At 48.9% G+C, this 12500-nt stretch overlaps 1 protein-coding gene across 1 annotated transcript in view; it reads left to right on the top strand.

Moving 5' to 3' along the window:
- LOC143282528 (uncharacterized) overlaps nucleotides 1-12500 on the top strand; it is a 42746-nt gene that overhangs the window by 30132 nt on the left and 114 nt on the right. The window contains exon 2 of the mRNA XM_076588205.1: nucleotides 10579-12500. This exon is cut by the window's right edge and continues 114 nt beyond it. Within this exon, the coding sequence (XP_076444320.1) occupies nucleotides 10614-11741 (1128 nt within the window). The 5' untranslated portion in view covers nucleotides 10579-10613 and the 3' untranslated portion in view covers nucleotides 11742-12500. The remainder of the gene's footprint in view (nucleotides 1-10578) is intronic.

Below are 12500 nucleotides of genomic sequence, written 5' to 3'. Positions count from 1 at the left end.
AAGGGATTGTCGTCAAAGGGATTGTCGTCAGAGGGATTGTCATCAGAGGGATGTCATCAGAGGGATGTCGTCAGAGGGATGTCGTCAAAGGGATTGTCGTCAGAGGGATTGTCATCAGAGAGATTGTCGTCAGAGGGATGTCATCAGAGAGATGTCGTCAGAGGGATGTCATCAGAGGGATTCTCGTCAGAGGAATTATCGTCAGAGGGATGTCGTCAGATGGATGTCATCAGAGGGATTTCGTGGCGGTGTCCACCCACGGGGTGTGGATGGTGCGGGAGGGGGGTAGGAGGGCTGGGAAGGGGGATGGAAGGGTAGGATGCCTGGGAAGGGGGAGGGAGTGTAGGAGGGCTAGGAAGGGGCAGGGGGATAGGAGGCCTGGGAAGGGGAAGGGGGGTAGGAGGGCTGGGAAGGGGAAGGGGGATAGGAGGGCTAGGGAAGGGGCAGGGGGGTAAGAGGGCCTGGGTAAGGGTGGAGGGGAGGGGTAGGAGGGCTAGGGAAGGGGCAGGGGGATAGGAGGCCTGGGAAGGGGCAGGGGGTAGGAGGGCTGGGAAGGGGGAAGGGGGGTAGGAGGGCTGGGAAAGGGGGCAGGGGGGATAGGGGCCTGGAAGGGGGAAGGTGGGTGTAAGAGGGCCTTGGAAGGGGTAGGGGGGTAGAGGGGCCTCGAGAAGGGGGAGGGGTGTAGGAGGGCCTGGGAAGGGGAAGGGGTGTTGTAAGAGGGCTGGGAAGGGGGCAAGGGGGGTGTAGGAGGGCGGGAAGGGAGAGGGGGGTAGAGGGCTGGGAAGGGGGCAGGGGGGTAGGAGGGCCTGGGAAGGGGAAGGGGGGTAAGAGGGCTGGGGAAGGGGAAGGGGGGTAAGAGGGCTGGGAAGGGGGCAGGGGGGTTATGAGGGCTGGGAAGTGGAGGTGGGGTAGAGGGCTGGGAAGGGGCAGGTGGGGTAGAGGGCCTGGGAAGGGGAGGGGGGGTAGAGGGCTGGAAGGGGGAGGGGGTAGGAGCCTAAGGGGGATGGGGGTAAGAGGCTGGGAAGGGGGAAGGGGTAGAGGGGCCTGGGAAGGGGGAGGGGGGGTAAGAGGGCTGGGAAGGGGGAGGGGGGTAAGAGGCCTGGGAAGGGGAGAGGGGGGGTAAGAGGGCTGGGAAGGGAGAGGGGGGTAAGAGGGCTGGGAAGGGAGGGGGGGTAAGAGGGCTGGGAAGGGGGAGGGGGGGGTAAGAGAGCTGGGAAGGGGAGGGTGGTAAGAGGGCTGGGAAGGGAGAGGGGGGTAAGAGGGCTGGGAAGGGGAGAGGGGGGGGTAAGAGGGCTGGGAAGGGGGAGGGGGGGTAAGAGGGCTGGGAAGGGGGAGGGGGGGGTAAGAGGGCTGGGAAGGGGAGGGGGGGTAAGAGGGCTGGGAAGGGGGAGGGGGGGGTAAGAGGGCTGGGAAGGGGAGGGGGGTAAGAGGGCTGGGAAGGGGAGGGGGGGTAAGAGGGCTGGGAAGGGGGAGGGGGGGTAAGAGGGCTGGGAAGGGGAGGGGGGTAAGAGGGCTGGGAAGGGAGAGGGGGGGTAAGAGGGCTGGGAAGGGGAGGGGGGGTAAGAGGGCTGGGAAGGGGGAGGGGGGGTAGGAGGGCTGGGAAGGGGGGTAAGAGGGCTGGGAAGGGGGAGGGTGGTAAGAGGGCTGGGAAGGGAAGGAGGTAGGGGGGCTGGGAAGGGGGATGGGGGGGGGTAAGAGGGCTGGGAAGGGGAGGGGGGTCGCAGACGAACCTGGGAATGACTGTTTACGGGGAACTGGGAATGAGCGGCAGGGGAGTAATGTCACTGGCAGCATGCAGTTGATATGGCAGCGGGGGGAAAATGGTGAGCGCGGAGGGATGCACGAAGAGTCGATAAAAAGAGAGTCATGAAAGGACACGTCAATTTTATGACTCCGGGGAGCTCGTGCAACCGATGTTTCCTTTGAGTTTTGGTAATAAGACCGAGGTTTCGGTGGTAAGTCACGGAGCTCAGGGCTTTGGCGAGAGGAGAAGCGGCGGCACTGTGAATGGTGTCGGAGAATAGACAGTTATATAGTTTCTTTTCTTTCTTTTTTTTTCTTTTTTCGTACCCGTGTCTGCTTGGGTTTTGCTGCTGAACTAAGTGGTTTTGTTATCTCGGTTTATTGTGCGAACGTGATGGAGAGAGACAGACAGAGACAGAGACAGAGATTGAGACAGAAAGAGAAGAACAGAGACAGAGAGAGATATATATATTCGAAGATATACGTGTGTACTCAATCGTCTACACGCACTCGCGTGTGCACGAGCGTATGCACACACACACACACACACACACACACACACACACACACACACACACATGGGAGAGAGAGAGAGAGAGAGATGACAATCTCAAAAGAAAGAAAAAAAGAAGAAAAAGAAACAGTAAATCTGCCTTTATACTTTGTGTGGGGCGTGTGTGTCTGGTAACAGTTACACTGTGTGGTTACATCACATCATTGTGTTACTGGTAACAGTTACACTGTGTGGTTACGTCACATCATTGTGTTACTGGTAACAGTTACACTGTGTGGTTACATCACATCATTGTGTTACTGGTAACAGTTACACTGTGTGGTTACATCACATCATTGTGTTACTGGTAACAGTTACACCGTGTGGTTACGTAACATCATCGTGTTACTGGTAGCATTTATATTGTGTGGTTAGGCCACATCATTGCGTTACTGGTAACAGTTACACTGTGTGGTTACATCACATCATTGTGTTACTGGTAACAGTTACATTGTGTGGTCATGTCACATCATTGTGTTACTGGTAACAGTTACACTGTGTGGTTACGTCACATCATTGTGTTACTGGTAACGGTTACACCGTGTGGTTACGTCACATCATCGTGTTACTGGTAGCATTTATATTGTGTGGTTAGGCCACATCATTGCGTTACTAGTAACAGTTACATTGTGTGGTTACCTCACATCATCGTGTTACTGGTAACAGTTACACTGTGTGGTTACATCACATCATTGTGTTACTGGTAACAGTTACATTGTGTGGTCATGTCACATCATTGTGTTACTGGTAACAGTTACATTGTGTGGTTACGTAACAAAATTGTGTTACTGGTAACAGTCACACTGTATGGTTACGTCACATCCTTGTATTACCGGTAACAGTTACATTGTGTGGTTACGTCACATTGTTGTGTTACTGGTAACAGTTACACTGTGTGGTCACGTCACATCGTTGTGTTACTGGTAACACATATGTAGTGTTGTTACGTCACATAGACAAACATTATATCATCATGACATTGTGTATTTCAGTCACTTGAGACAGGTCCATCATTGAGATGTTGGTCAAAGTTACACGGCCCACCATGTGAGCGATCTGACACAAAGTTGTACTGAGAAAATCTACCTGCAGTGAGAAAAGTGTGACCCTTTGTCAATCAATACGAAGAAGACAGGATGAAGAAAATGGATCGAGAGAAGAACTTGAGATCTTACAGACAACAGTTATTCAGTTTTAGTTGTTGATAGCGGCACAAATCAATCGGTCATCCGACATGCTCTTTCCATTTGGCGGCTGTGTAAATACAGCAATAGATAAAACTGTGGAAAAGGCTATGCACACACTTGCACTATTCCACTCCTCTCTCTCTCTCTCTCTCTCTCTCTCTCTCTCTCTCTCTCTCTCTCTCTCTCCGTCTCTAGTTTAAAGAAAAAAAACCACACACACACGTACACACGCACACACACACATGCACGCACACACACGCGCACGCGCGCGCACGCACACACGCACACGCGCACACACACACACAAACACACACACACACAAACACACACACACGCACGCATGCACGCACACACACACACACACACATACACACACACACGCACGCACGCACGCACACACACGCACGCACGCACACACGCACACGCAGGCACCCACGCACGCACACACACAGACACACGTGCGCGCACACACACACATGCACACACACACACACACACACACACACACACACACGCACGCACACACACACACACACACACACACACACACACACACACACACACACACACACACACACACACACACACACACACACACACACACACACACACACACACACACACACACACTGCCTCAGCAAGATCAGCATTTTAGCCGCCACAGAAACAATCACTGGCAGAGAATCTTCAGAGAATCACGCAACGCCAGCCCGTCCCAGATTGCTTTGTCACAGTTTTCTCACAGCTGATTGGTCGGAAAGAATTCTCTTCCTTCCGCCTCACCGCACAGGAAGGAGGAAACGGAAGTGTGGGGGCATGCGCAATGAGCAGCAGGATCCGGAAATTGGTTGCGAGCTATCATTGGGCCATGAGATGGACGGTGGGTTTGGGTGCTAATGGAAATCAGCAGGTGAGATACGGTATTGGCAGAAAGTGGAAGGGAAAGGGGTTGGAAGAGGGGGAGGGGGGTAGGCGTGAGGAAGAGTGAGAAAGGGTTATCTGTGGAGGAAAAAAATCAAACTGATTAGCGTCTGAAGCGTACGGAATTGTTTCACTTTGTCACTTCAACTGTACAGTTTCTGTTTCTGTTTCAAGGAGATATAACATAGTGTGGACTGATGCATATAAGCTACACTACATCTACTTAAAAGAGAGAGAGACACAGAGAGAGAAGAAGAAGAAGAAGAGGAGGAGGAAGAAGAAGAAGAAGTGGCGATAACTGAAAACGGAGGTAAGAAAGGGCACAACGCTTAAAGTATCCGTGTCACGGCTCGTTGGCGATCTGCGTGCATGCCTGTCTGCATTTTTTTTTTCCTTCCCTTTTCCCCCTTTCTCTCTCCCTTCTTCCCCCCCCCCCCCCCCCCCCCCCCCCTCTCTCCCTTCTCCTCCTCTCTCCCCCTTCTTCTCCTCTTTCTCCCTTCTCCCCCCTCTTTCCATCCCTCTCTTTCACCTCCCTCTCTCCTTCGTGCTTTTTGCACGTGTGGCATGTCCCTTCTCCTGAACGTTGTTGTTTTTTTTTAACTCTGAGCGAGTTCAGGAGTCAATCTGGTTAGGAGAAAGAGATTGCTCTGGGCTGTTGAGGCCAAGCTTTGCAGAGAGACGGGTCGCCGTTCCAGCGTGCGTGCTGTAGGGCGCCGTCGGTGAAGTAGTGGGGGCGTTTCCCTTTGTCACCCCTTCTTCTGTATTAGTCTGTTTCACTCTGGGCCAGTGACGTGCCTGGTGACAGGTGAGGGAGTCTGTGTTTGTCGTAACATTTAGTGATGTGACTTGTGATTAAGAGTGAGGTTTAGCTTGCTTGTAAGGTTAGTGTGATGTTGTTGTTTTTTTAGTGGATATCTTTTAAATACAGTATTCTTTTACTTCCAAATATAGGGGGGAATTAGTAAATTTGTTGTGTTTAGGTGTAACATTTTTGCCATAATAATATTCAGCTCAGATTGTTTCAAATTTGTTTTTGGAAATGTGATATAGCCTGACTGGTGCCGTTTCAATTATTCAGAACTAGTATCATTGAAACTTGAATATTGTTATTGCCTTGTTTAGCGCAATGTATATTGCTTAAGGAAGATAAGGGGGGTGGAGTACACTCTTTTATAACTGGTTTAAAAAAAACAACCAAACAGTCTACAGAGCCGATGGGGTGTTACAGGTTTTCCGGTGTTTCTTCCCCTTCGTGCCGCTGCCTTCGACGGGTCCCCAGAACACAAGCCTGGAAACTTCCTCACTCCCGTTCCCGCTCCCACCCCCACTCCATACTTCCATCTACCCCTTTCCCACCTTCCCACTGTCCCTCTTGCCGACCAGCTGCAGCCATCAAGCTACAAGTTTTGTCCGTTTTCAGCTGTCAGCACGAGTTTTGAACTCTGGCAGCGGGGTTGATCAGTACTGCTGCAGTTGACTGTAACTTGTAGAATTGTGCTGTGTTTAGACAAAGGTTATTTTTTTTGGTTTGTGATGCCTTGTTTTGTGGCGGGTATTTATGTATTTTTTGCATCACCACAGTAAAGCAACGAGCTGAACTCTTCTGTGTCTCTGTGTTTGTGTTGTCGGGACGTCAGCTAGTCTGGGAAGGGGTGGGGGTTCATGGGCAACCCCTTACGGGTTGTGACAATCCGCAAACAGTTACGTTTAAAATGATTTTTAAATTTGTTGTTTTTTTCTGTGATAATTTAGGATAGTGTTTATTTCTGTGGGGACGTGTGTCCGTGTATCTGTGGGATGCGAGTCGATGTGGATATCAGTTTCGGTTCATGCGATATGTTTTTGATTAACTGGACGACGAGAAGGGCTCCAGTGAACAAAGTCAAATGAATTATGGACTTCCCCCTCTCTGTCTCTGTCTCTCTTCCACTCACTCCTCTCTCTCTCTCTCTCTCTCTCTCTCTCTCTCTCTCTCTCTTTCTCTCTCTCTTCGTTTCTTTTTCTCTTTCATGCCCACGAATACTCTCTCTTCTCTCTCTCTCTACCACTCCCCCCCCTCTCTCTCTCCTTCTCTTTCCTTTAGACAATCTCTCTCTGTCTCTGTCTTTCTCTGTCCCCACTTCTCTCTCTCTCTCTCTCTCTCTTTCTCTCTCTCCTTCCATCTCGTTCTCTCTGTCTCTGTCTCTCTCTTGCCTATGAACACACACACACACTCTCCCTCTTGCCCACGAACACACACACTCTTCCTCTCTCTCTCTCTCTCTCTCTCTCTCTCTCTCTCTCTCTCTCTCTCTCTCTCTCTCTCCCGTGGTAAAAAGAGGGAGAGAATCCAATTTCTAAGTGCTGATGAAATGGAATTTGTGACAACACGTGAACAGCGTGTCATTTCAGCCACGCCCCTCCATTCCCCAGCTGATGATTTTCTTCTGCTGCCGTGCTCAGGAGCAGTTTTGTGGCTGCTGCTGCTGGTCGTCTTTATGATAGTGGTGGTGGTGGTGGTGGTAGAACTAGTAGCAGTAGCAGCAGTAGTAGTAGTACTAGTAGTGGTGGTGGTGGTTGTGATGGTGAGTAGATGTTGTGGAGGCCGCAGTTGTAGCAATTGCAGGACATGTGTATGTATGTATATATATATATGTGTGTGTGTGTGTGTGTGTGTGTGTCGAGGAAGTGAGTGCAAAGGAATGAAGTAGAGAAACGGATACTGACTTTGTGGTGCAGGATTGTTAATTTGCGTGGATGTTTCTACTGAAATGTGCAAGAGACAACTCCCTTCTTGCAAGGGGTATTGTTTTCATTTCATTTCTGAAGGGTTTGTGTACATTGCTTGGTGGTTTTTCCAGTTTCTGGTGTGTATAGCTGGCACTTAAATTTTTCACTGCCCCATCATCTGCACCTGGCATCACTCCCACGCCGCTTATTCCGAGTCCCCTATACACAGTCACATCCAAGTTCGTCAGGTACATTTTAATCACAAAATGAGACCAACGGGTTTCTTCCTCGGCTCTTTGATTAGCGTGCATGACAACCACAGACATTCTCATTACTGATGGCTCTAAAAGACGCCATCATCTTTAGTTGTGGTCTTCTTCTTCTTCTTCTTCTTCTTCTTCTTCTTCTTCTTCTTCTTCTTCTTCTTCTCCTTCTTCAGCGTTCGTTCACTTGTGTGCATGCTGGCTATGTTTTTTGTTTCCTTAGTACACCGAACGCCGACATGGATTACGGGGATCGGTGCAGTTGATCCTCTCTAAAAGAAGAAAGTATCCTTATCATCATTATGATCCTCACCACAAACTGGTCTATGTTTATGTAACCCTGAAAACGGAGTGTGGTTGCCTGCATGGCGGGGTGAAAATGGCTATATTCGCGAAGAACATGGTTGCAGCCCACGAATTGAGAAGAAGAAGAAGGCGCTTCCTCTTATCTTTCCTCTTCCATATAATACGTATGGCCAAGCTTGTGTGCGTGTGTGTGTGTGTGTGTGTGTGTGTGTGTGTGTGTGTGTGTGTGTGTGTGTGTGTGTGTGTGTGTGTGTGTCCAATTCATCGCCTGGCGGAAATCCTTTGCCATTCATTTCCTCTCTCTCTCTCTCTCTCTCTCTCTCTCTCTCTCTCTCTCTCTCTCTCTCTCTCTCTCTCTCTCTCTCTTGTGTAGTGTAGACCCTGTTTCAGGGCGGGAACTGGATGAAAAAAAAACAACGTGCCAGTGCCGAGTTTTCTATTATGATCGAAAATAAAGAATTTGTCTTGTCTTGTGTCGTCCTCCTTCCTGTTCTTTCTGATCTGTCTGGTCCCTCATTGTTGTCCTGCCCTCCGTAAATCAAACTTTCTTTTGTTCTTTGTTTGCTTTCTATGGCTGGTCATTCGTAGTGTGGGTGTGGTCGTGTGCGCTCTGTGTGTGTGAATAGAATAGAATAGAATACTTTTTATTGTCATAAAACCTTAACGTTTATAAGACACAATGAAACATAAACATGAGCATATTAAGAAGAGAAACATTCATGAACAAATTTCGCCAGCCTTGGCTGTATTTCTGTTAGAAGGATCAATTCACTAGGCTTTGCATTTGGACGACATATATCGATTAGGAATCTGTGTCTGTAAGTATTGTACTTTACACAATTGTCTAAAAGGTGAAGTTCATCTTCTAAACTGTTACAAGTATCACACAGTCTTTGTTCTTTCGGTGTATTTTTATATCTTCCCTGTTCGATTTGTAAGTCATGGGCGCTGATTCGTAACATGGTCAGTGCTTTCCTGTGTTGTGTATTTGCTGTATTCTTTAAATACGGTTCGATATTATAATTTGTCACAGCGTTCTTGTAAAATGCTAATTTAGATGAACTGTCATGTTTCTTTTTCCAAAATTTTATATATTCATTTTCAAGCTTCTTGGATACAGCATGCTTTAATCTTTTAACACTAAAAGTGAACTGATTTTTCCAAACATGATCTAATCCAGTTCTAGTTAATACATTTCTTATGAAAAGTAGCCACTGAAAAATTTTCATTTGTTTGACGATGCATGCAGTTATATATGTGTGTGTGTCTGTGTATGTGTGTGTGTTTGTGTTTGTGTGTGTATGTGCCTTTGTGTGTGTGTGTGTGTGCGCGCGCGCGCGCGTGCGTGTGCGTTTCTTTAAAGTCATTTAATTCCAAAGAAATAATGTAGTACAAAGTCGATGATTAATTGGCTTTGTTTTTGCAATTTCATTGAAAGCAGAAACGGGGAGTGTTTTTGGTTTGAATACGGGGAATTTTATCCAGACTGGAAGGGTTACAAAATGATTATGAAGGCATAACCTTTTTCTTAAATTAGTCATACGTTTCATTTTCATTATAGTCATTTTCATAGCCGGAAAATAGCAGTGATGTTATTGATTATCTTCCATTTGCTAACAGGTCAGAGGCGTGATGTCAGCGTCAGTTTCTCTTGGAAGCGCCACTGCATTCAGGCAAATCCATAATTATGCGCTACATAACCCAGGGCACTTTGTCAGGCCTTGAGGGGGAGGAAGGTGGTCAAATGGTTAAAACGCTCACCTGCCAGAACAGTATTCAAGAGTATCTGGGTTCGAATCCCGCGCTCGCCCCTTCTCCCCAAAATCAAACATAGCGTCTCGTCATTCGGATAAGATGATTGTCCCGTGTGCAGCACGCATTTGGCGCACTGTAAAAGAGCCCATGGCATCAAAAGTGTTGTCCTCTGGCAAAATTGTGTGGAAGAAATCCACTCTGACAGGTACACAGATGTATAGGCACAGGCATGGGTATTGGAATGACTGGTTTTTGTAATAGTGAAAACTTTCCGCCGGGATCCAATGCAGGCATGGGTATTGGAATGACTGGTTTTTGTAACTGAAAACTTTCTGCCGGGATCCAATGCGTGTCTTTATTCCGAAACCAAATAAAAGAAAGGAAATGTCGAATTCATATATCCGTATCCATATAATAGGACACTTTTACCGCACAGGCGAAAGTTTGGAGTGTTGGCCTAGATGTAACGCGTCCGCCTGGGAAGAAGCGAGAGAATCTGAGCGCACTAGTTCGAATCGCGGCTCAGTCGCCAGTATTTTCTCCCCCTCCACTAGACCTTGAGTGGTGGTCTGGACACTAGTCATTCGAATGAGACGATAAACTGAGGTCTCGCGTGCAGCTTGCATTTTGCGCACGTAAAAGAACCCACGGCAACAAGAAGGTTGTCCCTGGCAAAATTCTGTAGAAAAATCCACTTGGATAGGAAAACAAATAAAATTACAGGCAGAAAAAGATACAAAAACAAACAAACAAAAAATGAGTGGCGCTCTCAGTGTAGCGACGCGCTCTCCCTGGGGAGAGCAGCCAAAATTTCACACAGAGAAATCTGTTGTGACAAAAAGAGCAATACAAATACAAATAAATGTTGGTTCCAGAGGGAAAAAATTTAGTGTTGTTTCCAGAGGGAAAAGATTTAGTGTTGTTTCCAGAGGGAAAAGATTTAGTGTTGGTTCCAGAGGGAAAAGATTTAGTGTTGGTTCCAGAGGGAAAAGATTTAGTGTTGGTTCCAGAGGGAAAAGGTTTAGTGTTGGTTCCAGAGGGAAAAAATTTAGTGTTGGTTCCAGAGGAAGACGTCTGTAGAAGAGGACACTACTGCCGCACATGGAAATGACTTAATGTTGCCTCCTGGCTCTTGTTGCAGAAGGAGCCCCCCTCACCCCTCACCTCAGCACCGCCATGCTGTGCAGTCTGGCACTGACGGCCTTCCTGCTGGCCTGGTCCCCGTCACCCTCCTCCGCCCTCCGATTCTCCTCCATCTTCCCCACACAGAGCCCGCGCTACGACGACCGTGAGGTCATCTCCAAACGCATCATCCCCCAGGACGACCAAGGTCACGGCTACCGGAACTACTTCGCCAAGCGGATCTTCCCCACAGAGGACCAGGGAGACGGCTACAGAGATTACTACTCCAAAAGGATCTTCCCCACAGAGGACCAGGGAAGTGGCTACAGGGATTACTACGCCAAGCGTATCTTCCCCACCGATGACCAAGGTCACGGCTATAGAAACTACCGTTCCAAGCGGATCTTCCCGAGAGAGGACCAAGGCCACGGCTACCGGAACTACTTCGCTAAACGTGTCTTCCCGTCAGAAGACCAGGGCCATGGCTACAGAGACTACTTCGCAAAGCGCTTCATGCCTGTGGACCAAGGTCAAGGTTACCGCGACTACCGCACAAAGCGCTTCATGCCTGTCGACCAAGGTCAAGGTTACCGCGACTACCGCACAAAGCGCTTCATGCCTGTCGACCAAGGTCAAGGCTACCGCGACTACCGCACAAAGCGGGTGGTCCCAGAGGACGAAGAGCACGTGTTTCCTGAAGAAGACCCTGGCGATGAATATCCAGACTTCCTCACCAAGCGTATCTTCCCGACACACGACCAAGGTTACGGCTACCGTAATTACCGCGCTAAACGCCTCCGTCCGCTGGGAGGAGGAGAAGACGACTTCCCTGACAGCTGGGGTGCGGAAGCGTGGTCAGCGAAGACCCAGCTGGCTGACAACCCAAAGAGGAACCTGTCTGAGGCAGAAGGCCAAGGGTCTGACGCCTCCAGCTGGTCTCTGCCCCGTCACCAGCGAGACAGCTGCAGCTGCTGTTACCTCAGTCGTCTCTACAACCAGCAGTGTTGCCGCGCCTGTCGGCTGGCCACCAAGAAGCGGGCAGACTCCTCCCCACTGCCCTCGGCAAGGGAGAGTGGCGAGGGTGGTCGCCCTTCTAAGCGGGCCTTCTTGGCCAACCCAGACTGCTTCTGCTGTCTGCGGAACGGGAGCGATGCCTGCTGCTCCAGCTGCTTTGAGAAGTGAGAGATGAAGGGAGGGTGTGGTTTCGCTTTCCTCTGCTGTCCTGTTCATCGTCAGTGGGGTGGGCGTGGTACCTGTGCCTACCTTTAAAGGCTGAAGGTACTCGCTGCTTCCTGAATGTGGCCGATTTAGTGAGGGTACTTTCTAGCGTGTATTGTGAACAATTTGCTTTGTAATGTAATACATGAACACGAAGGAAATACTTGTACTGTTGTAGTGGTAGAATGAACGAGAGAAGGTGAATTAGTGCCTGGAATCCAGAAGTAAGTTTAATCAGGCGTTGCTGTTTTTGTTGTTTTTATTTTGATCAGTAAGAGATTATACTTTTTTGTGTTAGTTGCTGATAGTGTTTTCGAACAGGTAAAATCAATATATTGACAGAATTGTACAACGGTAAAAGAAGGGAAACAAAGTGTTTGAGATATGTAGTTTAGACTGTTATAGGTTGTTGCTGTTTTTTCATTTGTTTGGGGTTTTTTTGCGGGGGCGGAGGGGGGGGGGGCGCGTGGGGGGGGGGGGCGGGCTTAGTATAACAGCGAATGCAACAACAATATCAATAATAGTCCTCATTCACAAGACACTTTTGGTACGGCTGGTTGAGTGTTTGGCGGTTTTACGTGACCCATATCTGTGGAGTTGCTCATAAACTGTGACAACAGAGCTTTCCTTCAGTGTGAGAGTGGCGTACGTCTGCCCACCTCTCACCCTCACCCTCCGGAAAGTTCTCATATGGACTGCAACACTTGCTACAGCTCATAGAAT

The sequence above is a fragment of the Babylonia areolata genome, chromosome 5, assembly GCF_041734735.1.
Source record: "Babylonia areolata isolate BAREFJ2019XMU chromosome 5, ASM4173473v1, whole genome shotgun sequence".
In the NCBI taxonomy this organism is placed as follows: Eukaryota; Metazoa; Mollusca; class Gastropoda; order Neogastropoda; family Buccinidae; genus Babylonia; species Babylonia areolata.
The sequence above is the reverse complement of the archived record's forward strand: the minus strand, read 5'-3'. Positions and strand labels throughout refer to the sequence as shown.